This window comes from Copadichromis virginalis, linkage group LG14 (assembly GCF_057382275.1).
Source record: "Copadichromis virginalis isolate Kocher_CV1m ecotype Utaka linkage group LG14, C_Virginalis_male_GT1.1, whole genome shotgun sequence".
In the NCBI taxonomy this organism is placed as follows: domain Eukaryota; kingdom Metazoa; phylum Chordata; class Actinopteri; order Cichliformes; family Cichlidae; genus Copadichromis; species Copadichromis virginalis.
In genome coordinates this window covers 38,645,202-38,673,152 of record NC_140631.1, presented here as the reverse complement: position 1 = coordinate 38,673,152, position 27,951 = coordinate 38,645,202, and the positions used below count along the sequence as shown (strand labels likewise).

General features: G+C 43.0%; 1 protein-coding gene across 1 annotated transcript; it reads left to right on the top strand.

Annotated features, from left to right (window-relative positions):
- The first annotated feature begins 216 nt into the window (after positions 1–216).
- LOC146694592 (pannexin-1-like) lies at positions 217–27,352 on the top strand. Its single transcript, XM_085430846.1, has 8 exons — positions 217–563; positions 19,341–19,540; positions 20,661–20,776; positions 22,360–22,547; positions 22,733–23,011; positions 23,386–23,608; positions 24,596–24,794; positions 25,258–27,352. Exons 2-8 carry the CDS (start codon positions 19,360–19,362, stop codon positions 25,335–25,337), a joined length of 1,266 nt encoding a protein of 421 aa, XP_085286972.1. The 5' UTR covers positions 217–563; positions 19,341–19,359; the 3' UTR covers positions 25,338–27,352.
- Positions 27,353–27,951: the final 599 nt, after the last annotated feature.

Below are 27,951 nucleotides of genomic sequence, written 5' to 3'. Positions count from 1 at the left end.
CAACCAATAAACACAGTTTTAGTCATTTGCATGACTTCTGGAAACAGAAGTTTCACGATCCCTCGGAGAGTGTATAAAAGTTAGTGCTGCATCCTCTGGATGAGCACCTAACTCTGATGTGTGTAGCCTGCAATAAATTTAAGATCAGTGACTATTTATATATCAGATAAAATACTTCTACTACTATATATCAGATAAAATACTACTAAGAGAAAGAAAGAAAGAAAGAAAGAAAGAAAGAAAGAAAGAAAGATTTTTCAGCAGAGTTTGCTCGCCGATTGACTCCCGAGCTACAAGTTACAAAATCCCGCGCTGCACTTGAAGGCAGCAAGAGATCGGAAAATTCTGAGCCAATGTGAAGGCATCACGAAGATGAACGGAAGGAGTTTTGAGTCTTACAGGAAGAGGATTGATTTCGAAAGTTGTTTTGTTCTATCTGTTGAATGCCTGGCGGCCACACCGCCGAGCAGCTGCGCTGGAAAGCACCTGAAGTGATTCCCGCTGCACACAGCCTCCACCGCGGCCATGACGCTTTGATACACACCTGACGGAAGCAGCAGCAGGTAAGCGCGGGTTTATGATGTGTGCCAGCTTTGAGTAAATCACAGCTTCGTTAAAAGTCACTCTACCGTCTGTTTATGCCGCTTCATCGCTGTTAGCCACCCCAGCCGTCGGGGGTGTCAAACTTGCGACCCGCCGGCCAGAACCGGTCGTTTTCGGTCCACCGGCGGTTTTTAAAGTGTGAAAGTGAAAGTACAATTATTAATAAGTCCATATTTTTCATTATGGTGATGCATTACAGAGGAGGGAACGTGTCTGGAAGGTTGGAATTATTGTTAGATGGAGACAAACAGGTCAAAAATCATTAAGAGATTTAAAAAAACAACAGCAACCTTGTTTAGATACAAAAACTCTACATTTAAAGGTTTTCTGTCCTTCCTCTGTGACATTAAATTCTATCTATAGCTTTATAAGGTACACTTTTCCATTTGTTTATTAATAGAAATGTCAGCCAATCACATGGCAGCAGCTCAGTGCATTTAGACATGTAGGACCAGCTGATTTTCAAACAGCATCAGAATGGGGACTTAAAAGTGACTTAAGTGACTTTGAACGTGGCATGGTTGTTGCTACCAGACAGGTGGGTCAGAGTGTTTCAGAGAGTGGTCAGAAAATGAGAAAATATCCAGTGAGCGGCAGTTTTTGGAGTAAAGTGGTGTCGCTGATGGCAGAGGAGAATGGTTGGATTGCTTTGAGCTGATATGGAGGTAACAGTAACTCAAACAACAGACACGTGCTACAGCCAAGATAACACAGAAGCACATCTCTGAATCCACAGCGCGTCGGAGCGCGCGGCAGATGGGCTGCAGGGCCAGACCACAACCTCTCGGTATTTTTGGTGCATCGCTGTTGCTTCAGTTTCCTGTTCTCAGCTAAGACGACAGTTCACACGGGGCACCGACGTTAAACAACAGAAGGTTGGAAGGAGTGAGTGTCAGTTTCTGCTGTGGGTTTCAGATGGTCGGGTCAGAATTTGGCATAAAGAACAGTATGGATCCTGCCTTGTGTCAGCTGTTCAGGCTGCTGCTGGTGTGATGGTGTGGGGGATATTTTCTTGGCACCAACTGATCATCACCTAAACACTACAGCATACCTGAGTGTTGCTGCTGACCACACCCACCCCTTCATAACCACAGTGTTACCTTCTTTTTTCAAGCTCTTAAGACACGCGGCAGGAAACAAACTCCAACCCTGATTTGTATTTTTTTAAAAGTGCCATGGAGATTGACATGAGGTTTTGTAACACTGTCATTAGCGTCAGGTATATTTAGCCTGATAAAACTTACTTCCCAAGTACAACAATTCATGACAAATTGAAGTACTCTTCTTGTATTTTCTAATTCTGCTTCTTTAAGCTTTAAAACCTTTGGAGGGACGTGTGTTGTTATGCAGTCGTCTTTCCCACTTCAGATCAGGTCGGGTCTCCTGAACTAAAACATGTTTGACGCTCCGGAGTTACGTAGTCAGCCCATCTTTGAGAATAATGAAGACTTTGCATTAAAAATGAAGAAAACAAACAAGTAAAGCAAACAAAGCAGGCCGATGATGTCATGGGAAGATGATCACGAGGGGTTTTGAAATCCTTCTTTATTAAAATCAGGCTTCGCTTTACTCCACGAGTCTGAGGTTGCACAGCTGAGGAGCAGCGGCGCTGGTGGCTGAAGTGGCCTGTACCTCATGACTCATAGTGACTAATCTTAATCTTTGTTCATGGCATGACGCTGTGGATAATAACCGTGAGGCTCCAGGCTTTAACAGAAGGTGATTTTAAAGAGCTCTGTGCTGTTATGTTAATGACTACAGAGCAAAAGTTCTCAGCTTAACCAGACTTCCAAGAAATGCTCATGATGAATATTTAGATCAGGAGGGAAACTGTGGATGTAAGAAGGACTGGCACACACGGTGAAGACAAAGAGGCTGTGTTGCTTTACTTAACAGAGGTCTGTGTGTTTTCCTGCTATTTTTGACCCTTTGACAAGTGAAACTGTGTGCGAGCTTCAGTTTATTAAGAGGAAATTGTTGGAATATTTGTTCAGTAGAGCAAAATGAAACCAATATCCCTGTAGAGCAGTTTGCTTTGCAGACAGAACCCGTACCAAACACACTACAAGATCCAGAAAACGTCTGCTGTCACCGTGAATCATGGAGGAAAACATCGACATGACTGTCGGTGTCTCTGAGTGCCGGCTTTAAGAGCTGAGCATGAAAACACTGCTGAGGGTCTGAAGTGATGCTCACAGCTGAGCCTCGTTCCATAAACATGTTGAATTTACGCCGAAGGTCACTCGGAGTGGCACAGCCTGACTGTTCCAGCCTGTTTAATGCTTTTCTACAGTTGATAAAATAAAAAATAAAGGTGCCCAAAGATGGAAGATTGAGTTCAGAGGGTCGGCCTCAATAAAACCCTGTCCAGCAGTTTCTCGCCCTGCACTGGATCCCCTCAGGGATCGATCGTCAGAGCTGTCGTGGACCAAGAGTTGTCTTAAAGTATGTTGACAGCTCGCTGATTATGAGTTTTCTGCAGGAAGTGGAGCAGGAACGTGGCCTGACCTTCACTAAGTGGTGTGAGCGGTTTTTCCTCCAAAGACCAAAGAAATGTCCAGTGAGCAATGGCGTGTCCAGCGGGGTGGCCTGGGGGGGGCACAGGCCACCCCCCCAACCAGACTGGCCACCCCAGGTGCCACCCCAGGTGCCACCCCAAAGGCAAAACAATAAAATTCAATCAAATATCAAATGTACGATTATGTTTTCACGGTGAAGCTCAGATATCCGAGTGTAAGTGAATGCAGCATCGGCTTCTGCGCTATGTGCATCACGTTAGCAAAGGTAGGAGAGCCAAGCAAGAAAGACGGCACTGCAGGAAACAATTTTTCGGTGAAAGAAAATGAGGACAGAATAAATGTCCCGGTAAGTAATATTAAGTTTGTTGAGTTTAGTAAACTTCGGCGAAATTAGAATACCAAGGAAAAAATAACACTTAAAGAATTATTGCAGCCGTGGAATATTTCTGACAGTATGCTACAGAGGGCAGCTAACATAAGAGTTATGAGTTATAAGATGTCATCTAAGTCGTAACATTGCTGTATGGAGCTGCAGATTTGGTTGCAGGTTAACATAGCTGGACTGGCCATCGGGCATACCGGGCATATGCCCGGTGACTTATTTTTTATTTATTTTTTGTAAGGGCATGAACAACTAGAAAGCGAAAATTTCTGAAGAAATTTTAAGTGTGCCTATGCCGCCGCTAATCAGTATAGTTTGCCATTCAAACGGCTACAGAGAGAAAAACTCAGCAGAGCAGCCATTCTCCACCATGAACTATGGTAAAACCAAACACCGCTCGCGCCTCACAGATGACAGCTTACGGTTTTGTGTAAAGATGAGGTGACTTCGTACAGCCCCAATTTGTAGACGCTGTGCGCAGAGGTTCATAAGCAGACCCGACAATGTTTGCATGAACACACTTTGAAGCATTACGTTATGGACCACTTTTCACACATAGTTGCTGTACCCACACAGCCGGCTGTAGCTTTTCATCTCACAGCCCGACACATACACAAAAAAAAAAAAAAAAAAAAAAAAAGCAGAGAGAGCACAGACTTTACACCTGAGAGGCGTGATTGCAGATGCCGCTGAGGTGGGTCCACCTCCCCTGCAGCGGCACTGCAGACCACGCCCTGCCACACACATCAAACACGTAAAATAAATATTTATGCACTTTTCATTCACTTTTTGTTTTTTGTTATTTTTACACAGTGTTCTGAATGATTAACAATGGTCTACAGCCAATCTTGTGTATTATTATACAAACTTTGGTTGTAAGATTCAGATAACTATTTAATAAAAGCTAAATATTTTATATGAGAGTAAGAAAGAAAAGTATATCTTTGTCTCATACTCTCATCAGACAATACATGAACCTCTCAATAAACAAAATATATGCTCGGCTTAAATGACAAACCGCTATTTTACACAGTGGAACACTTATTTTTAAACAAAACCAATGCAGTTCGCCACTGACAGTGCTTACCTTTGCACATCACAGTAAACACTGAACCAAGATGGCGCCCACGCGAACGAGAAATCTGAACTACGGTGTCCTGCAGAGGACAAATGGTCAAAATTGCTAAAATTTACAACATATATGCAGCTCAACAGCGACACCTTGTGACTTATTCCAGTCACTACCTTACATATACATAACGTCTTACCTGACATTCAGTTCACCGGACACTCATACTGAATCACCAGCCCATATAAATGAAAAATAAGTCCAGCAGCCAACCAAGAGTCATCACGAAAGACTAGGGGTGACACGACAGCGTGAGCGGGCCTGGGTGTCAGCCAGCCCAGCCTGGGTGTCAGCCAGCCCGACCTGGGTGTCAGCCAAGCCGCGCTAGCCAGCTAGCCGCCATGCGGCGGTGAAACGAGAGCGTGAGCCGGCCTGGGTATCAGTCAGCCCGGCCTAGGTGTCAGCCAAGCCGCCCTAGCCAGCTAGCTGCCATGCGGCGCTAGCAGTAACATCGTGAGAGATATGGGACTTCTTGATAAAATATGGGACTTCTTGATAAAACGAGCAGATATTTGAAGTTTACACCCCTACATTCTCGCCTGAAAATAGGGGAGGCTGTCATAAAGTTCAAAATCAGTAACTTAGCGCGCACAGCTGTATAGAAACTCCGTCGTAGCACGCAGTACAGTTATTGTAACTGTCAGCACAACGAAAATAAACTACACCTAAACTCGGTTTATATCTGACCCAAATAGAGTGCAGTTAATAACGTCTTACCTGAAATTCAGTTCACCAGCCGCCTGCTTCTCCTGCATTGGGTTTCCCTTATCCACGATTGAGCTCCGCGTTAGCCACCACCGGTCGATCGGTGTTTCTTTCCCCGCATACGAGGGGAAGAGACATATACCGGTGGCTAACGCGGAGCTAGCTAGCCACCGGTATATGAACAACTCAGTTATTTTTTCCACATCGACCAGCATCATCGGCCCATATAAACGAAAAATAAGTCCAGCTAAGACAAAGACTGTTTGCGGAGCGATCGGGGGTGAAAGGAGTTAGAGACGCCTCACTGAAAGCCAAGCCTGGGTGCTTTTGAGCGAAGCGGCGCTAGCTAGCCGAGCTAGCTAGCCGGCTGGCCAAACTAGCTAGCCGGCTAGCAGCAACATCGTGAGAAATCTGTTGCTAATATGGGATGTTTTGACAAAACGAGCAGATATTTGACGTTTACACACCTACATTCTCACCTGAAAACCGGTCGATCGGCGGCCGCCTCACATGTTTCTTTCCCCACATATGAGGGGAAAGAGACACATACCGGTGGCTAGCTAGCTCCGCGTTAGCCACCACCAAACAACTCAGTTAGTTTTTCCTCATCGAACAGCATCATCGGCCCATATAAACGAAAAATAAGTCCAGTGTGAAACAGTCGCTTGGCGAGCGATCGGGTGGTTTAGCGAGTGTCAGCCTCTTAAGTTTAAGACAAGCCCGGCTGCTTTTTAAGCGACGCGGCGCTAGCTACCCAGCTAGCGTCAGTACACAGGAACTACTTCCGGTAGTTATACAAAATAAAAGCGTCCACAGGGACACAGCGGCCGCCTCGCATTACTCCCGACATACCACTAGAGTGAGCCAGCACACCACAAATGAAGTTTTCTTGTTCTCCATTCATTTCAATGGGAAAAAACTTGCATTAAAATATTCATATTTAAAAAACTATAGAAGTAATAAACACCAAAAGTCATAGCAACTCATTCCAGCTCCAGCCGCACACAATGATATATCATATGTGAACCTTGTCTCAAAACTGTGGGGCGAGTTAAGGTCCAAAATTTCAGGCGGAAAAAGAATAATAATAATAATAATAATAACTAGAAAAATTTGCATTTCCTGCGAAAATGCAGTGTGGATGCTTTAAGCTGAAGCTGTCTGCAAAAACTAGCTGAAAAAGCTGAAAAGTTGCAGAAATTGTAAAAACTTTGCAGAAGCAAAAGAAGTTTGCTAAAATGTAATAACTTAGCAGAACTGCAATATCTTAGAGGAAACATAATACTTGGCAGAAATACAATAGCATAGCAGAACTTAGCAGAAATATTGTGATTTACCAGAGACACTGTGATGAACTATGAATATTGTAATTTTAAATTAATACTATGTTTTAGCACAAATACTATAATTTGACAGAAATACTATCATTTGGCAGAAATACTATGTTTCAGCACAAATACTCTGGTTTAGCACAAATATTATAACATAGCATAAATACAATTATATAGCAGAAATGCTATATTTAGAAAGAAAAATATAATATAGTAGAAATAGTATGATTTAGCAGAAATACTGTATTTAGCACAAGTACCAAAAAGTAGCAGAAATACTATGATTGAGCAGAAGTACTAAGATGTAGTAAAAGTACTTTGATTTAACAGAAATACAATTATAGAGGAGTAATACTTTAAAATGGGAGAAATATTGATACACACACACATACACAGAGCCTAAAGGGAAGAGTATTTGTGCCATGGAGTGTTAAGAATGTGAGGTCCATATTAGAAAAGCTGGTAAAATCATAACAGTTTGCAGAATTGTAATAAATGATGAATATGAATTACTGGTCTGTGACAGTGTATTAATTTGTAGGGAAAAAAACATGTTGACCAAGGTGGAATCGAACCCACGATCTTTGGCTTGCAGACCCGTGTCATTACCAACTGCGCCACTGGGAAAGAGAGGAGCCGTCTTGAAAAACAGGGTGATGAGGAGTCAGAATTAGATCGCGGTGAGAGGCGAAAAACGCCGTTTTTTGGAGTTACAAAACGTTGTGTAACTCAAAAACTAGGTGGACTAGAGGCATATTTCTTGTGCTGGGTGAATCAGCGGACTTTGGTGTACTTTGACTGCGATTTTCATTGCTCTTTGTACAACCGTCGCTGAGATATGACGAGAGAGGAAACGGAAGACCTCAGACATGATTGGCTGGCTGGGAAGCCGTGCAGGCCCTGATATGTGATATGTGTCTGAGTTCGCACAGAGGATTGGCTGCCTGGCAGAAATATATAGAAATAGTATGATTAACCCTTTAGAGCCGATCGGAGCGGGAACGCTCTGTTATGCGTAACTATTTTTAAATCCCAGTAGCACTGCAACCACGTAAGCTAGCGCAAAAATTTTTTTTGCATATGAAACCGGAGGAGTTGTACTTACATCTGATGCCATCAGCTTGTCCTAGGTCACGGTTTCCTTCCACATAAAGCTTTGCAAAAACTGCATAAAAAGCGCTTGCAGGAACAAAAACATAATATTCCAGAAACACGCTTTACCGATCTGATCAGCTGTTCAAAACACTTCCTACGTTGGAATAGACGTCAGCGCGAACTTTTGCATTTCCGCCATTACCTGCCCGAAACCGGAAGTGACGTCATTTTCGCGGAAATGTAGTCTTTTTTGCGATCAGGGCCTCAGGGCCTATACTGCTCTTTTTAAAAGTTATCTTTGACTTTATGACTTTCTGTGTCGTTTCTGGGATTCTTAGGACTCATATTGCACTGCTGGAAATAGTTTATTTTGATGCATATGCTGCTTTTTTGCAAATTTGCAGTATAATATTTATTTTCATTTTTCCTGCAGTGTATAAAAATTGGTGTATTTCAAAAATAAAACTATGAAGACACTCAAAATAAATTTCCTGTGGTGGGAAAGTATTTTGTGCAACTTTTTTGTATTTACAGTTTTGAGGGATAAGACTCTTAAATTTCTCTAACTACAAATATATGTTAAAAAATCAAAAACGATTTTCAATTTTTTTGTAGTTTATTGCACTTTTTTGCAATTTATGTAATTACTATGCACTTAATGAATACATATTATTAAAATCTGGGCTATAATGGTTGTATTGATGTATAGCAACTTGAAATGCTCCCAAAAATGGCTCCACAGCATGTAAAAATATAATATAAGCTCTGGCGGACTTGGTTCTATGGTAGGTCTTAAAGGGTTAAGCATAAATACTACATTTAGCAGAAATACTATATTAAGCACAAATCCTATAAAAAGCAGAAATAGTATATTAAGCACAAATCCTATAAAAAGCAGAAATACTATATTAAGCACAAATCCTATTAAAAGCAGAAATAGTATATTAAGCACAAATCTTATAAAATAGCAGAAATAGTTTGATTTAGCACAATAGTAATAAGTTAAACAGAAAAATTGGAAAAGCAAAATGGACAGCTGAAAAAATGCTGAACATGCTGAGAGTCCCTCAAATATACTTGTTAAATGAAAAAAATCAGCAAAAAAAATATATAACAGCCACACAATCAGAAATATGTACACAGAAGGAAACACACATGCACAGAGAGACACACACACAAGATCCAATTCAGTCAACCAGTCTAAATATATTGAATTTAAATCTTAGAATGAGATCATCCCATTAAAAGCCTTTCTCTCTCTCTCTCTCTCTCTCACACACACACACACACACACACACACACACACACACACACACACACACACACACAGGGAGAGAGAAGTAAGTTTCTAGGTCAGCCTGGGAGCTGCTGAATTTGAATCCACCAATCAGAGTGGCTGTTTACGTTTTCCCGCCAAAACAGGTGCATCTGTTTACACAGGCAGCACAGAGAGGCACAGGATTATTGCAGTCTATTTCTCATAGTGACGACTCCCCTCAAACAAATGACCATAATTTCCTAACCGTAGGGGCTAGAGCGGTCATTCTTACACCGTTTTGTTCAGAAGAGATGGGGGAATCTTCCAGTGTTAACAATTTATCATTAAAATATGAATTATTAAAGATATTTGACTTGTAATGCACCATAACTGAGTAGAGTGAAGCAAAAACTGCCTTGACTTGCCCTCAAACAACGCTTTGTAACTCGAAATCTATTTGGAGCATTGATATCATTCTTTCACCGTAAGAGACAGCAGGCTTTGGTGAACAGTCATGGAAATTTTCAGGTCTCTGTGGAAATCCAACAAAAAGTTATGACGAGAGAAAAAAGTGGTTCATTTCCAGAGTTTGAAATCTGAAGAAATCTGTGCGACGGACGAATTTCCTACCCTCAAACAAGTCCAACTCATTTCAGAACGGTAATAGGTGAGAAAGAAATTCTTGAATTGTGAGCGTCAGGAGTGTCTGAAGATATACCGGGACAAGCCTCATGTCTTAAAGTCGCTTCGTTAAGGAGATATGACGATTCAAATATGCCTCTCATTACAGAAATCCAGCGATGATTTTGAACAAGCTCTCCATTGACTTTCTATGCAGAGTTTTGAAAGTTTGTGTTGGTCTGAGGAGATTTGCCAAAATTCTATAAATCCCACAACAATGATAGTGACATTTCCTGAAAGCCAGCAAAAATACCTACGTTTTGATGTATAATTTGTGGAAGTTGAGTGAAAATTGAGCAAGTAGCAAACAGTTGTTCGGACATGAAGAGAAGACTGCAAAAGCTTCAGTGGCACACTGGAAGCCAAGAGCATAGCAACCATAACAACGCATGTATTTTGTGAAAAATCACAATTGTGCAACTCAAAACTTTAAGAGGCATAAAAGTAAAACGGTAAAAGATTTGAAAAAGCTGAATCACACATGAATAGCCCAATAATTTGTGAACATTTTAAAGTTTGAATGCTTGTTCTACGTGAAAATATGAGGAAGTAGTTAAGTTTCAGAAACAAGCAAATTTTAGCAGAATTGCAGAAGTTTCCCATTCATTTCAATGGGACAAATTAAGCTTAATATTTTAAAAAGTATAATAATGAAAAATACCAAAAGACATAGCACACATTAGCAGAAATAGCAGAATAGTTTAAAATTTGAACGGTGAAAATCGGCTGAAAATTGCGGAAGTAGTTAAGTGCCAAAAAGTGTACGGAAGTCCCAAGAGGAACTCAATAGTGTGGATGCTTAAAGCATCCACACAATAAATCCGAGCAATAGTAATAAGTGTGCCTTCGCATAGGCACACTTAACTAGAAAGCGAAAATTTCTGAAGAAATTTTAAGTGTGCCTATGCCGCCGCTAATCAGTATAGTTTGCCATTCAAACGGCTACAGAGAGCAAAACTCAGCAGAGCAGCCATTCTCCACCATGAACTATGGTAAAACCAAACACCGCTCGCGCCTCACAGATGACAGCTTACAGTTTTGTGTAAAGATGAGGTGACTTCGTACAGCCCCAATTTGTAGACGCTGTGCGCAGAGGTTCATAAGCAGACCCGACAATGTTTGCATGAACACACTTTGAAGCATTACGTTATGGACCACTTTTCACACATAGTTGCTGTACCCACACAGCCGGCTGTAGCTTTTCATCTCACAGCCCGACACATACAAAAAAAAAAAAAAAAAAAAAAAAGCAGAGAGAGCACAGACTTTACACCTGAGAGGCGTGATTGCAGATATCGCTGAGGTGGGTCCACCTCCCCTGCAGCGGCACTGCAGACCACGCCCTGCCACACACATCAAACACGTAAAATAAATATTTATGCACTTTTCATTCACTTTTTGTTTTTTGTTATTTTTACACAGTGTTCTGAATGATTAACAATGGTCTACAGCCAATCTTGTGTATTATTATACAAACTTTGGTTGTAAGATTCAGATAACTATTTAATAAAAGCTAAATATTTTATATGAGAGTAAGAAAGAAAAGTATATCTTTGTCTCATACTCTCATCAGACAATACATGAACCTCTCAATAAACAAAATATATGCTCGGCTTAAATGACAAACCGCTATTTTACACAGTGGAACACTTATTTTTAAACAAAACCAATGCAGTTCGCCACTGACAGTGCTTACCTTTGCACATCACAGTAAACACTGAACCAAGATGGCGCCCACGCGAACGAGAAATCTGAACTACGGTGTCCTGCAGAGGACAAATGGTCAAAATTGCTAAAATTTACAACATATATGCAGCTCAACAGCGACACCTTGTGACTTATTCCAGTCACTACCTTAAATATACATAACGTCTTACCTGACATTCAGTTCACCGGACACTCATACCGAATCACCAGCCCATATAAATGAAAAATAAGTCCAGCAGTCAACCAAGAGTCATCACGAAAGACTAGGGGTGACACGACAGCGTGAGCGGGCCTGGGTGTCAGCCAGCCCAGCCTGGGTGTCAGCCAGCCCGACCTGGGTGGCAGCCAAGCCGCGCTAGCCAGCTAGCCGGCTAGCTGCCATGCGGCGGTGAAACGACAGCGTGAGCCGGCCTGGGTATCAGTCAGCCCGGCCTGGGTGTCAGCCAAGCCGCCCTAGCCAGCTAGCCGACTAGCTGCCATGCGGCGCTAGCAGTAACATCGTGAGAGATATGGGACTTCTTGATAAAATATGGGACTTCTTGATAAAACGAGCAGATATTTGAAGTTTACACCCCTACATTATCGCCTGAAAATAGGGGAGGCTGTCATAAAGTTCAACATCAGTAACTTAGCGCGCACAGCTGTATAGAAACTCCGTGGTGCTAGCTAGCACGCAGTACAGTTATTGTAACTGTCAGCACAACGAAAATAAACTACACCTAAACTCGGTTTATATCTGACCCAAATAGAGTGCAGTTAATAACGTCTTACCTGAAATTCAGTTCACCAGCCGCCTGCTTCTCCTGCATTGGGTTCCCCTTATCCACGATTGAGCTCCGCGTTAGCCACCACCGGTCGATCGGTGGCCGCCTCGCATGTTTCTTTCCCCGCATACGAGGGGAAGAGACATATACCGGTGGCTAACGCGGAGCTAGCTAGCCACCGGTATATGAACAACTCAGTTATTTTTTCCACATCGACCAGCATCATCGGCCCATATAAACGAAAAATAAGTCCAGCTAATACAAAGACTGTTTGCGGAGCGATCGGGGGTGAAAGGAGTTAGAGACGCCTCACTGAAAGCCAAGCCTGGGTGCTTTTGAGCGAAGCGGCGCTAGCTAGCCGGCTAGCCGGCCGGCCGAACTAGCTAGCCGGCTAGCAGCAACATCGTGAGAAATCTGTTGCTAATATGGGATGTTTTGACAAAACGAGCAGATATTTGACGTTTACACACCTACATTCTCACCTGAAAACCGGTCGATCGGCGGCCGCCTCGCATGTTTCTTTCCCCACATATGAGGGGAAAGAGACACATACCGGTGGCTAGCTAGCTCCGCGTTAGCCACCACCAAACAACTCAGTTAGTTTTTCCTCATCGACCAGCATCATCGGCCCATATAAACGAAAAATAAGTCCAGCTAAGACAAAGACTGTTTGCGGAGCTATCGGGGATGAAAGGAGTTAGAGACGCCTCACTGAAAGCCAAGCCTGGGTGCTTTTGAGTGAAGCGGCGCAACATCGTGAAAAATCTGTTGCCAATATGGGATGTTTTGACAAAACGAGCAGATATTTGACGTTTACACACCCACATTCTCACCTGAAAATATCTTAAAAGTTTACTTTGTGACCTAGAAACTCAAATAAGAGGAATATATTAAACCAAGTGGCAGCCGCCATTGTTTGACTGGTAGAGGCGTGCTTTGAATTGTGGGATATGCAGTTTTCCACCAAGCATACACCCTTGCCGTTACCGTAACTATTCAATGCTTCGTGCAACCTTAAGAATTCCAATGGTTCCTGAAAGCACCGACGCTGTGCGCGCCGTTGATATTGTCGTCATTATGGTAATCCAAATACGGGGACATACCACTAGAGTGAGCCAACACACCACAAATTAAGTGAGTGAGCAAACACACCACAAAGTAAGTTAAGTTTCACTTTCGTTCGTTCCCATTCATTCCAATGGGCAAAAACTTGCATTAAAATAAACTATAGAAGTAATAAACACCAAAAGGCATAGCAACTCATTCCTGATCCAGCCGCACAAAATGATATAACATATATGAAGCTTGTGTCAAAACTGTGGGATGAGTTACGGTCCAAAATTTCAGGCGGAAAAAGAATAATAATAACTAGAAAGCGAAAATTTCTGAAGAAATTTTAAGTGTGCCTATGCCGCCGCTAATCAGTATAGTTTGCCATTCAAACGGCTACAGAGAGCAAAACTCACCGGAGCAGCCATTCTCCACCATGAACTATGGTAAAACCAAACACCGCTCGCGCCTCACAGATGACAGCTTACAGTTTTGTGTAAAGATGAGGTGACTTCGTACAGCCCCAATTTGTAGACGCTGTGCGCAGAGGTTCATAAGCAGACCCGACAATGTTTGCATGAACACACTTTGAAGCATTACGTTATGGACCACTTTTCACACATAGTTGCTGTACCCACACAGCCGGCTGTAGCTTTTCATCTCATAGCCCGACACATACACACACACACAAAAAAAAAAAAAAAAAAAAGCAGAGAGAGCACAGACTTTACACCTGAGAGGCGTGATTGCAGATATCGCTGAGGTGGGTCCACCTCCCCTGCAGCGGCACTGCAGACCACGCCCTGCCACACACATCAAACACGTAAAATAAATATTTATGCACTTTTCATTCACTTTTTGTTTTTTGTTATTTTTACACAGTGTTCTGAATGATTAACAATGGTCTACAGCCAATCTTGTGTATTATTATACAAACTTTGGTTGTAAGATTCAGATAACTATTTAATAAAAGCTAAATATTTTATATGAGAGTAAGAAAGAAAAGTATATCTTTGTCTCATACTCTCATCAGACAATACATGAACCTCTCAATAAACAAAATATTTGCTCGGCTTAAATGACAAACCGCTATTTTACACAGTGGAACACTTATTTTTAAACAAAACCAATGCAGTTCGCCACTGACAGTGCTTACCTTTGCACATCACAGTAAACACTGAACCAAGATGGCGCCCACGCGAACGAGAAATCTGAACTACGGTGTCCTGCAGAGGACAAATGGTCAAAATTGCTAAAATTTACAACATATGCAGCTCAACAGCGACACCTTGTGACTTATTCCAGTCACTACCTTACATATACATAACGTCTTACCTGACATTCAGTTCACCGGACACTCATACTGAATCACCAGCCCATATAAATGAAAAATAAGTCCAGCAGCCAACCAAGAGTCATCACGAAAGACTAGGGGTGACACGACAGCGTGAGCGGGCCTGGGTGTCAGCCAGCCCAGCCTGGGTGTCAGCCAGCCCGACCTGGGTGGCAGCCAAGCCGCGCTAGCCAGCTAGCCGCCATGCGGCGGTGAAACGAGAGCGTGAGCCGGCCTGGGTATCAGTCAGCCCGGCCTAGGTGTCAGCCAAGCCGCCCTAGCCAGCTAGCCGCCATGCGGCGCTAGCAGTAACATCGTGAGAGATATGGGACTTCTTGATAAAATATGGGACTTCTTGATAAAACGAGCAGATATTTGAAGTTTACACCCCTACATTCTCGCCTGAAAATAGGGGAGGCTGTCATAAAGTTCAAAATCAGTAACTTAGCGCGCACAGCTGTATAGAAACTCCGTCGTGCTAGCTAGCACGTAGTACAGTTATTGTAACTGTCAGCACAACGAAAATAAACTACACCTAAACTCGGTTTATATCTGACCCAAATAGAGTGCAGTTAATAACGTCTTACCTGAAATTCAGTTCACCAGCCGCCTGCTTCTCCTGCATTGGGTTTCCCTTATCCACGATTGAGCTCCGCGTTAGCCACCACCGGTCGATCGGTGTTTCTTTCCCCGCATACGAGGGGAAGAGACATATACCGGTGGCTAACGCGGAGCTAGCTAGCCACCGGTATATGAACAACTCAGTTATTTTTTCCACATCGACCAGCATCATCGGCCCATATAAACGAAAAATAAGTCCAGCTAAGACAAAGACTGTTTGCGGAGCGATCGGGGGTGAAAGGAGTTAGAGACGCCTCACTGAAAGCCAAGCCTGGGTGCTTTTGAGCGAAGCGGCGCTAGCTAGCCGGCTAGCCGGCTGGCCAAACTAGCTAGCCGGCTAGCAGCAACATCGTGAGAAATCTGTTGCTAATATGGGATGTTTTGACAAAACGAGCAGATATTTGACGTTTACACACCTACATTCTCACCTGAAAACCGGTCGATCGGCGGCCGCCTCACATGTTTCTTTCCCCACATATGAGGGGAAAGAGACACATACCGGTGGCTAGCTAGCTCCGCGTTAGCCACCACCAAACAACTCAGTTTTTCCTCATCGACCAGCATCATCGGCCCATATAAACGAAAAATAAGTCCAGTGTGAAACAGTCGCTTGGCGAGCGATCGGGTGGTTTAGCGAGTGTCAGCCTCTTAAGTTTAAGACAAGCCCGGCTGCTTTTTAAGCGACGCGGCGCTAGCTACCCAGCTAGTGTCAGTACACAGGAACTACTTCCGGTAGTTATACAAAATAAAAGCGTCCACAGGGACACAGCGGCCGCCTCGCATTACTCCCGACATACCACTAGAGTGAGCCAGCACACCACAAATGAAGTTTTCTTGTTCTCCATTCATTTCAATGGGAAAAAACTTGCATTAAAATATTCATATTTAAAAAACTATAGAAGTAATAAACACCAAAAGTCATAGCAACTCATTCCAGCTCCAGCCGCACACAATGATATATCATATGTGAACCTTGTCTCAAAACTGTGGGGCGAGTTAAGGTCCAAAATTTCAGGCGGAAAAAGAATAATAATAATAATAATAATAATAAATCCGAGCAATAGTAATAAGTGTGCCTTCGCATAGGCACACTTAATAATAAATCCGAGCAATAGTAATAAGTGTGCCTTCGCATAGGCACACTTAATGAGAGGTGGTGGATTGGCCAGATGCAGGTCGATGTGTAGAAATAACTCCGTTGTTTGGTGGTGGCTATGACGGGGCTTCCACAGAGGCCAGCAGGTGGATGAGGGAAGGGGAGGCAGGAGGAGAGCCCCGAGGCAGCCACCAGTCCGAGTGTCAGGTGAGCTGAACTTCAGGTAAGAAGTTATGACCTGCAGTCTATCTGGGTCAGATATAAACCAAGTTTAGGTGGAGTTTATTTTCGTTGTGCTGACTTTTTACCCTCAGTTGCAATAACTCGTACTGCGTTCTAGCCAGCTTGATGGAGTTTTTAGGTGGGTGGGTGCTATGATGTTACTGATAGTGAACTTTATTTTATTCATAAGGTTAGTTAGTAGAGTTGCCAACGGCTCCTTAAAAATGGAATGGTCCCTCATTCAGAGAAAATATTATGCGTTTGGTATTGAGCTGAGAAGAGACGCAGTTTGTCCCGAACTTTAGCTAGAATGGAAAAAGACACAATGCTGGAGTTATTCTGTGTGTTTACGCTGCACAGCTGCCTCTTCTTCTCTCATTCTCCCCCCTCCCTCTCCTGTTGCTACTTCAATCATGAAACTGATCAATGATCAGCTGATCGTCTCTCTTGTTTATTTATCGCCCACTTTGTGCCAGAAAGAGGAAACCAGCGGATATTGCGCTAAACAACAGCAGCACGTTTAAGCTTGATCAGCTGTTGTTAGAATTTATTTAATATTAATTTCCAGTATCAGCTGATGTTTGCTGGAGCCACAGCTGTAAAGCTGCTGGTCATGATGTCGGTTTGGATATGTGGTGAGAGGGAAACATGAAGATGAAACCAGGAGATGTCCTTACTGAATCATCAGAGCTGAACAGGTGATGGAGAAACAGGTTTACCTTTTAGGTGACATGAATGAGTTGAAGTTATGAACTGTTTCTGAGAGACAAATAACACCAGCATCCTTTTCTAAGCAGCTGACAGCTGGTAACTGTGCAGGGGCGGATCTAGCAAAGTGTTGCCAGGGGGCAGGTAGGGCATTAACAGGGAAAGGTGGGCACAAAGAAATACTTTTCTTTCTTATTCTCATTTAAAATATCTAGCTTTTATTAAATAATTATCTAAATCTTACAACCAAAGTTTTTATCTGACGTAAAATGTATAGAAATCATACATATACCAACAAGACTGTACATCACTGTCACAACAACATTTGTTTTCAGTCAAAGGCTTTATGGCTTTAATACCTGGGGGGCCGGTCTCTAGTCAAAATGCCCGATTTTCTGTCCCAGTCCAGCCCTGCAGGTTATACTGGCAGTGTCACCATGCCAGCTGACTGTATTTCATCATCAGCCAGTGTTGTTCTTTATCAATATTACCAAAGTTTACCATAAGGCAGCATAGAAAGTATTTACTTGCTTTCAGGTTTTATTCAAATGTTAGTCTTTTCAGTTGTTTCCCCACTTTTTTCCTGTTTCAAAATCAAACACCAGTTTGTGAGAAGATTATCTTCTTTTTTAACAGGCAGATAAAGTTTTGCATTGGCTAATTTGTCAATTGTTTGTTACAAATGTTCATATTTTAATATTAAAAAATGTTTTTGCCCAAAACATATGTGTACTATATGTCAGTAAAAATACTATGCAAATATTGATGTCCTTGAATGCTGAGTAAACACTGACAAAGCACTGATTGTATCTCTTGTACTTTATCAACGCAGTATCTAAAAACTTTGCACCGTAGTGGTTAAAATCTCATTCTAATAAGAGTTAAAAGCGCATTCGGTTATTAGGTTTACAGGGTTATTGAATTATGGTTAATAGAATTGTTTTTAACATTATCTGCCAATTACATCTGCCACCCTTCTCCAAATCTGTGCCCCTACCTGGCCCCCCCAACAAAAATTTTCTAGACACGCCACTGCCAGTGAGGAGGCTCCTTCATCCTCCCCCTGCGCCCATTTCGGTTCATGTGAACCAGCAGCTCTAAATAATCGAGACAAGAAGTCAAAGTTTGATTTAAATACAGACACTTTAGATAAAACGGTAGATCGGCTGTGGTTTGCCTTTCATTTTTAGCAGATATTCTCAGTACTGCAGATGGAGCGTGTCCTTTCTGTCTGTGATGATTTTCTTTTCCCGTAGATTATCCCAACTTTAATCTCTGTGACTCTGAGTAATCATAGAGTTTACACAAATTATCTGAATCTGCCACATGACTGGCTAATTTGCACGAATGCACATGGAGCCGTGATCCTAATAAAGTGCTCACGGAGTGAACACTGACAAACAGGAGAAAGTGGAGTTAAATAAAGCTGCTGTTGGCGAACAAAATGAGCAAAACCTCATTATGGAATCTGGAATGTCTAATTAAAGACTAATACAGGTTATTATGTTAGTGCATTATTTAATTATGGCTGCGTTAAAGCGATATTAGGCAGCGAGCTGGGAAATTAAGTAGCTGCTGTAACAGGACACGTTCACCTCGTGTGCTGCTTTGCATCGCTCACATTAAATTTGCCTGGCAAAAAGGCGACGGGAACTCGGGGAACATGTCAGAGCCGTGCAAACTCAATTTAATATAATATATAAAGGCCGTTTTCACAGTTACAGGCCCTCGAGGTGCACGGGTGTGGGTCGAAATTTGACAGTTTTTAATTCGTAGTTTCGAAGCATGTTTCACACCCTCGTAACTTCAGAAGTACAACAGATAGCCAGATGAAAACAAGCCCACACTCAGCGTCTCAGTGTAAAGCCAAAAATATTTTGTTTCGAGCTAATTTTTCTGTAACCAACTTTGATCATTAATATCACAGGATATGTCAAAGTTTCTGAATATCTGCTATTTCTAAAGACATCAGTACCCAAAAATACTGCAAAACATTTGTGAAAATGCATCAGATTTAAGCCAAACGTTTTCATAGTATGAAGGTAAAACAACCAAAGTCATGGCACAGAGCGAGCTGATTCCGCATTACCTCTGTGAGACGTGCTAACGGAGATGCTTGTTGATTTGTGTCAACAGGTAAGAGCAGAGCATAGACATGGCCATTGCACACGTGGCTACGGAGTACGTGTTCAGCGACTTTCTGCTGAAGGACCCGAACCAGGCTCGATACCGCAACGTTCGAACGGAGCTCGCCGTGGACAAGATCGTGACCTGCGTGGCCGTGGGCCTTCCCCTCCTCCTCATCTCTCTGGCCTTCGCTCAGGAGGTCTCAGTCGGTGAGTGAAGCCGGGGGAACGAGCAAAGTTGGCTCCATGACGCAGGTGACTGTGTGATAGTTAAATGTTAGGTGGTAATCTCATGAAGAAGAGTTCATCAGAAGTCACAGAATCCAGCCTGAATAGCCTTTAAGAGACTCCAGCTGCACATCTGTACGCGCCACTGTCATATTTCTAATCATAGAAACGTTTTTGTCAGTTTTCTTCTCCTAAAGCTTTTCATTTATTCATTTTCTGTAGTTTTCCGCTTCTAATCACTGCCCCGTGATGTTTTTCAGTGCGTGTCGGCTAACAGACGGTTCTACCCTTTTCATAAATATCTTCTCCTTAAAACACTTCCATTTCCTCTGACGCTGCTTCTGCTTACATGTGGCCGTTTTTCTGTCCTCGCTTCTTGTTTTTACCTGCAGTTTTTCTTCCATGCTGCTCTTAAATTGTGTCCGTACTTTGGTGGCAGATGCAGAAATTATGTTCATAGATAAAGGAAACGGCACAGGTGTGATAAACACATACACATTGGTTTATAAAAAGATTTCCTGTATAAAATATGAGGTCAGTTGGGCTTTTTAGCCTCTCGGGTAGCTTAGTTCCTCGGATCTTGTCTGTGTGGGTCTAAAGTGGTCTAAAGATCTGAACTTGGAACCAGTCCACATGTCTAGGTGTCCATCGGGAAGATGCTAAACTCCAGGTGTGTTTGAATTTGTCTTACAGCAGCATGAAAACACAAGTTTCAGACAAACAACAAATGAATGTTTAAAAGAGATGAAAGAACCTACAGAAGGCCTTTTATTCATCGCCTGGCATTTCTGACAGAACGTCTCCTGAACCAACCAGCTGGCGTCTCTAACGCCGTGTGACTGATGTTTTCTTCAATTTTATTCACAGTCATGTTTAAAAAGCCTTACAGTCTTAACTCGAACCTGTACGAGTCCTGTCTGGGTCACTTCATTCTGTGAGAAATCTTTCTAAGAAATCCACTCAACCACAGACAGATCTGGTCTTGCAAGAATCCTGATCTGTTTCCAGGAAGTAGACTGTGGACTTAAGGTTATGCCGTGTCACTCGTGTTGATTCTGACCCTGCTGCTGGGGCTTATTTCATGTCTCCATGTTTCTCTCAGGTACTCAGATCAGCTGCTTTGCTCCGACTAACTTCTCATGGAGGCAGGCAGCTTATGTGGACTCCTTCTGCTGGGCGGCCGTGCACACGCAGACTCTACCTCTGTGGCTGCACAAGGTACACACACACACACAGTGCTACAGTTACTGAAAAGGTGTAAGCCATCTTAATCTCACTGTGTTTGATTCAGAGTGAAAGGAAAGCTTTCTGACGTTCACAGGCAGCCTCGGGTTTGAGATTTCAGGGTGTGGTTCGGATATTTTTAGTAGGGTGCATTCTGAGGACTGTAATGGGCGTGCATGTTTCCTTACATACCTACAACGATCTTTCTATAATGACACCGGATAAACCTGCACAAGAAACTGACGATCAAACAGCTGATCGTGCACAAAAGCACAGTTAACCCTCAGAGCTTTGCTTTCTGCCTTTCAGCTCATTCTGTCGGGTTTGAAACGTGAGTCTGCTCTACCAGTCCTCTTCATGGTTCAGGTTTTTGTCGTTAATGAGAAAGGGCATACCCATATCTTTCTTTTGTTATGATTCACCACTTTTTTGGGGGGGGTTTGTGGTTCTTATGTCACTCAGTCTGTAGTTGGTTTCATTTCTAAGTAAAATCCACTGGAGTCTGGAGCCTAATCACAGAGAGAAGCTTAGATTCAAATCAAACTATCGGTTCGCCTTCACACTTTCACTCTTGGCTCATTCCCTCTCTAAATCTGCTGATTTCTTTTTGTTTTTCATTTAAAAATGTTTGTTTGTTAAAATAAAGAGTTGATATTAAGTGAGTGTGATCGCCATGGGAAACTTTGTTTCCACCCTTTTTAATTCACTTTATTTTTGGAGACTACGTGGAGGCATCCACATAAAACTGTCACTTCTTAAAAAGGCCACATTTTACACCCAGTCCAAGTGATCTGTCTGTGATCTGTCTGTCATAGTTTCAATAGCAAAATGGAACCGTATTAATATCTGTCACCTAAAGAACAGAAACAAGCTGACACTCAATATAAGAGCATCAATAAACAAAAAGGCGAGTTTTGAGAAGTCTCTTAAATGTTTCATAAAAAGGTCGATGTGAAGCTCAGAGCCTTCAGCCCACAGTGAAGGCTCTGAGCCCAGAGGCGTGGAGGTTGGGCGAGGGATAGAAAGCAGACGCGTGGTTGGGTGCAGCAGGTCAGAGGGGTGCTGAGGGGTCAGTGGAGATTTATGAGGGTGGGGGTGATATGTGCCCAGAGCTAAGAGCCTGTTAGAAGGTGAAGGTTTGGAGATCTTTCAGGGCTTTGCTGGAAATCCCACTGCAGTAATCGGGCCGGCTGGCTGAGGGTCTCTGCTACAGAGCCAGAGAGAAGATTAAACATTTAGTGAATAAACATTTCAGTTTATTCACATCTGTTTAATTTCTTAAAGCACTTGTAAACTTTATGGTTTATGATGTGAGATACTACTCCACAGTAAGACCAGAGAACTGAACACACACTCTCTCATTTCTCTATGAAAGTGAAACTGTTATCTCTGTCTGTTTCATCAGGCATTAGTTTATCAACGCAAACACCAGCATAACAGCAGCCTCGGTGTCAGTGTGTCAGCTGTCCACACCTTTCTTTTATCAGCAGTCGTATTTGTGGAAACGTCACCGCTAATGTGATTGTTTATGTCTTATTTAAAGCTCTGCTGCCTCCTCTCCTGTGTCCTCTCTCCAGTTCTTTCCTTACATCCTGCTGCTGGTGGCCGTGCTCATGTACGCCCCGGCGTTGTTCTGGAGATTTTGCGCTGCGCCGCTCCTGCAGTCTGACCTCGCCTTCATCATGGAGGAGCTGGACCGCTGTTATAACCGCGCCGTCACTCTGGCCAAACGGATGGCGACAGCGGAGCAGCCGTCCGCTGACAGGTACAGCACTTTACAGCCAACAGGGTGGGAAGGATGCACTTCATTGTTTGGGAGCATGGCAAAAAGCTTCCAATCAGTGGAATAACTGTTGCATCCACTGGTCTGACTGTGTGTTTACCAGCAAATCCATAAAGAACCAGCACGACCTCACTTTAATCTGCTCTTTCTACCCTTTCTTCCCACAGCGATCCCACCGAGGGCTGCTTCAATTACCCAATGGTGGAGAAGTTCTTGATGACCAAGCGCTGCTCGCGGAAGCTGATCATTTACTACTTCCTGTGCCGCGTTCTGACTCTGCTCACCCTGCTCTGCGCCTGCGTCTGCCTGGGCTACTACCTCCGCCTGGCCTCCACTACAGACGACTTCGGCTGCAAGCTGCGTGTCGGCCTGCTCGAGTCAGACACCGGCGTCCCCGACAGGGTGCAGTGTAAGCTCATCGCCGTGGGAGTCTTCTCCTTGCTGAGGTATTTTCCTGAGCTTTGCATTGAAGAGTTTATGCATCAAAAATCAGAATAAGCTTTGATTTGTGCTTTACAAACAAGTTTACCTGTGGTGCAATGATTAGATCTGAACTCTTGCTTTCAAGAATAGTAAAAACTGAAATTCATTAAACTGGGAATGGCAGACTGCAGGTACCAGGCAGGGGGTTAAAAAAAGTGGCATAAATTGCAGTTCCTCTAACGCCCACTAGAGGCTGGCTCCAAAAGAGGAGTCAGTCTCCAAAAGACACATTTTTGACACATTTCATTGGATAAAAAGAGTTTTTTGTTGCCATTATGCCAGTAGGTTGGTCTTTTGGGATACTTAAGGCCTCCATCTCTCTGATTACTCTTCTCAGCTTCGTAAACTTGATCGTCTTCGCCACGTTGATTCCAGTTGTGATCTACGCCAGTCTGCGTCCCCTCTACTGCTATGACCACGCCCACTTCCTTGAAACCTACCAGTCACTGCCCACTGTGAGCGTCCTGCCCAAACCCGGTGGCCAATGTGACGATCTCTCGCTCTACCTGCTCCTACTGGAGGAGAACATCAGTGAACTGAAATCCTACAAATATATGAAGGTGTGTATTTTAAAGCATCAGAAATGACAAACGGCCGAACTTTGTCTGTGTTTAAGTGAAGTTGTTTGACCATAAAATCAAATCATTCGTACATGAGAAACCAGATCCTTCTGTTGTGTTTGGAATAGTTACGTTGACCCGATTTCCCTCTTTATGTCCCATTCTCCCATTTCATGTGTTGTGATAAAATCCCACATTCTGATTGGCTTAAATAGATGTTGCACAAGAAACTCGGGGCTAAAAAAAAAGGCATCGTGGCTCTCTGACTATGTGAGCATATGAATGAGAGCATGAAACCAAACATCATCCTTTTATGCCTGTTAGAAGAAAACAAAGTGCATATGACTCCTTCACATGTTAAATGCCAAACCTCTCCCAGTTTACCCTTCATTGTCAGAAACTGTCCCACATAAGCATGCTCTTTGTCCTACATGTGGTTTGGTAACTCTAATACTGGGAAAAAATATCTCAGAAAGTTGTTTCAGTTCATCTGGATGGAACATTTTCATTGTGAGAAGCGTTTTGATCACTAAGTCTCAGCAGACCTTATAAACAGTATTATAAGAGTGTGACTTTTATCATCCACAGTGCCGTGATCCATTCCCTGTGAATAGCCCACATGACCACTGACCATTTATGATGACGCTCTCGTGGTTCATTGTTATGTAATCGCACTGGTTTCTATGGTTACGCAACGTTAGCGTTTATAAGGTTGTGGAAACGTGCGGCCAGTTGAGGCGCGGATGAGTGAGGACACATTTCTCCCACTGAAAGCGTTGTGCAGGTCCAGAGAATCAACTTTGTGGTTATTGGACATGCATGAACACATAAAAAGTACTGCAAACTGAATTGGAGGCACATTTTTAGCTTTCTTCATATATGCACTTGTGTTTTGTTGTGGTGTTCCTGCAGCCCTGCCGGGTTTAAATAAAGCATGTTTTAGTATCCTACATGGTGCGTTTCTTCCCTGACGATTTCTGGCCGTAGGTGTTGGAGATGTTGAGGAGACGAGGCGAGCACGCCGGAGAAAGCTTCGACCCCATGGGCCTGCTGCAGAATCTCTGCCTGGTGAAGATGGACAACGTAGACGGGTTGAAACCCACCAGTGCTTCAGCGATGCCTGATAACGACGAGGGTCCAAACTCATCCAAAGAAAACTGCAGCAAGACGGAAACGGAGATGAAAGGTGAGAAAAGAAACAGCTTTGAAATCTCACTGGAAGGAGTCGGTGCTCTCGTAAGGATGTGGATGAAAAAGTATAATCTGACATCACAGTGGTGTTTATTTACGGGAGGGACAGAGAAGCGACAGACTGCAGGTTTCTGAGGAGATGATGGTTCAACCAGCAGAACCAGTTCCCTGCGATTCCAGAATATGAATAACAGCTGCAGTTTCAAGGCTTCAGCCTCAGGTTTAATATTAAAGTTGTTACAAATCTGGAAGAATAAGTTCCCACTCGAGCTCTTTGGAATCTGGCAGAGAAATCTGATATTCTTCAATGACCCAGTCAGTACTTGATCTTTTATTAAATACTAAATTGTAAGTTGTGAACAGTTGACGCAGCACTGTGAACTCTGTTTTTACAAACCTCTACAGACAGGTTTTCAGGTCCATTTCAGTAACAGACGGGCTTATTTGTGTGTTTTTAGAGCTCAGACCTCTGCTGCAAGAGAACAGCGATGCAGCAGGAAGCGGCGACGGAGGCGTTCTCCGACAGAGACCGATGTGATGATTCAGCGTGGGATTAACAAACTCAGACTTTAAATCGTTTTCTTCAGAGGAGAGAGGATGGAGAGTGTGTTTTTTGTCTGTCCGGTAGATCGTGGAAAAATGGCAGGACGCTGGAGGATGATTGGCTAAAACTCCCGATGGTACTGATTTCGACTTCCTCTGAATTTTTTTTTTAAGGACAATTTCAAACACTACAATCCTGAAAGCTTAACTTGGATTTTTACATTTTCTGACACACAATCACTGAATATGGAGCTCCTGAAAGGTCGCACTGGGAACATCTTTCCTCCTGACGATGCTTTTATGTTCCCGCTGACGTGTTTTGGTCCAGCCTTCGTGTATTATGTAATGTATGCATTGCTCATTTACACAGCCACTTCCCGAATGCAGAACTTTATAAAAACATCTGTTTATAAAAACACTGTGACCCGGTTCCACCTCTGCTGCCTCGGTCGCCCTTATCTGCTCCCTGTGAGAATCTAGCTTCCTGCAGGGTCGTTCGTTAGGATTTTTATGCATAAACAAAGCAGGGAATCAGAGCAATGCAAGGTTGTTTTCTTTCTGTTGTACATTCACGGTTCTCGCTCTATCTGCTGAAAAATCTCCCAGGACTTCATCAATAAGCCAAAAAATAAGCCTGAACAACCTCAATGACAGATTCAGACTTAAAAAAATATATGTGTGTGTGTGTTCTTTTTTTTTGGCCTTTGCTGTGTCTCAGGGTGTTTAACAGGCTTAATGCATGGAACATCTTCATGGACATAGTGTCAGAGTCTGATAAACCTGCGCTTTGGGCCACAAAAACACTTCTAGTTGTCTGTGTGAAAACAGCCTTCAGTGACCTCGGTAAACACTCTCCCGATGGCCTTGTGAGCTCAGCTGCAAGGTTCAGGCTATATTTAATAAAACGTGAAATTCTTTTTGTAAATTATGATCGTTTATCCTGTTGACTTGTCAGTCTCAAGTCGTGACACAGTCAGTTCTGGTCCTAACTGATCACGTCGTGTTTCAAAAACAGTCATTTCAGGAGCTCCGTATGGTTCCATGATTATCAGACAAAAGTTTACCTTCCAGTCAGGGTCTCGTTCACGAGTGAGAGAAGAAGGGAGCGTCTGTGGAGACCTGAGCGTGGAATCTTTTCCACCCTCATCGTGACCGAAGTGATGAGCTTTCTCTTCCTTTAGAGACCAGACGAGGCGCTCAGAGGAGAGCCGCTCCTCCTCCTGCCACTAAAACTGCTTTTAAAGTCAATATTGTCAGACTGATTGTTCCTGCGAGCTGCCTTAGTGGGAGAACGAGTTTTTCATGCGATTGTCAATCACATTTCAAGTCAACGTTAGCGCTTTAAAGGAAAATGAAAATGAAACTGGAATCATTAAAAGGTAGCTAACTCATGAACATGCAGTCCCAGTATTTGTTCAGGGTTTGGCTCCCCAGACTGATTTCCTGCTTAAGAACTGAACGTTTTTCTCATGTGTGGATGTGATTAAACTGTCCTTTGCATGTCAAGCTACAAGAAAAAGAGGTACAACTGCATGAAGCTTGGTTTTGTGTACATATTTTTTAGGTTACGAGGTCTTCTTTGTTTAACATAGACGTAAATAATCCAAAGTCAGGTTTTAGGTTTTATCGCTGTGAGAGAACTCGTGTAAATCTCTCAGATGTTCAAAAGTCTTGATCTGGAAATCAACTCGTCGTGTCTGCTGGGGGATCTCAGGGATAAAATCCTCTCACTGGACTCTGTGTGATCGTCGGTTTTTGTGTTTTTAAAGTGCCTGTGGAACTTTTTTGCATGCATTGATGAAACTTGTTCTCTTCACTCCACACCAGTGACTGTTTTCTGAACTTGTTTGTGTTTTGAATGTCATGGCTGAGTATTATTGGGATTCAGATTTGTGCAATGTGTAAAGAGAGACTTGATGTTGTTAACGTTTCCTGTGTTTCTGGATTTGAAGTGAAAGTTTGTTCATTCGTAAACACGACTGCAGTGGTTAAAACTGACCTCACCATAAACTGTGTGTGTGTTGTGTGGGTGGGTCGGGGGCTTGAGCAGATCTATACAATGCTCAAACACATGGTGCTATTTACATCCTTAAACTCGTGCTGTTTGGTGGCCCAATCTGACCTCAGGGGCCAGACCAGTTGTTTTTTTGTTTTTGTTTTTCTTCTTCTTCTTCAATCTGAGCTGCAGGCAAGATTGTTAAAAAGCTGCGCAGAAAAAGGGAATATTTACTGAGAGAAAGCACGCATAAACAACAAATTTGTAATTATACAAAGACTCCTGACAAAAAAGAAAACTGAGGGGAAAGAAGACAAAAAGGAGCTCAGAGCAGGAGAAAAGACAAAGTACAGGGGAGAGCATCATAGAAGCCGTCAGCATCTTAGACCTGTTGCAGCATAACTATGGGAGGTTTCAGGGTCACCTGATCCGAACTGGGAAGTGGTTCCACAGAAAGCTGAAGGTTCTGCCTCCTGAAACCACGAGTAAGGCCTGCAATCTGAGAGCAAAGTGCTCCGTTGGTTAATATAATACTACAAAGTCTTTAACATATGTCTGTCATGGCTGTGTGCAGGGAGAGAGGATCCAAAATGCAGGACTCACAAACGCAGAG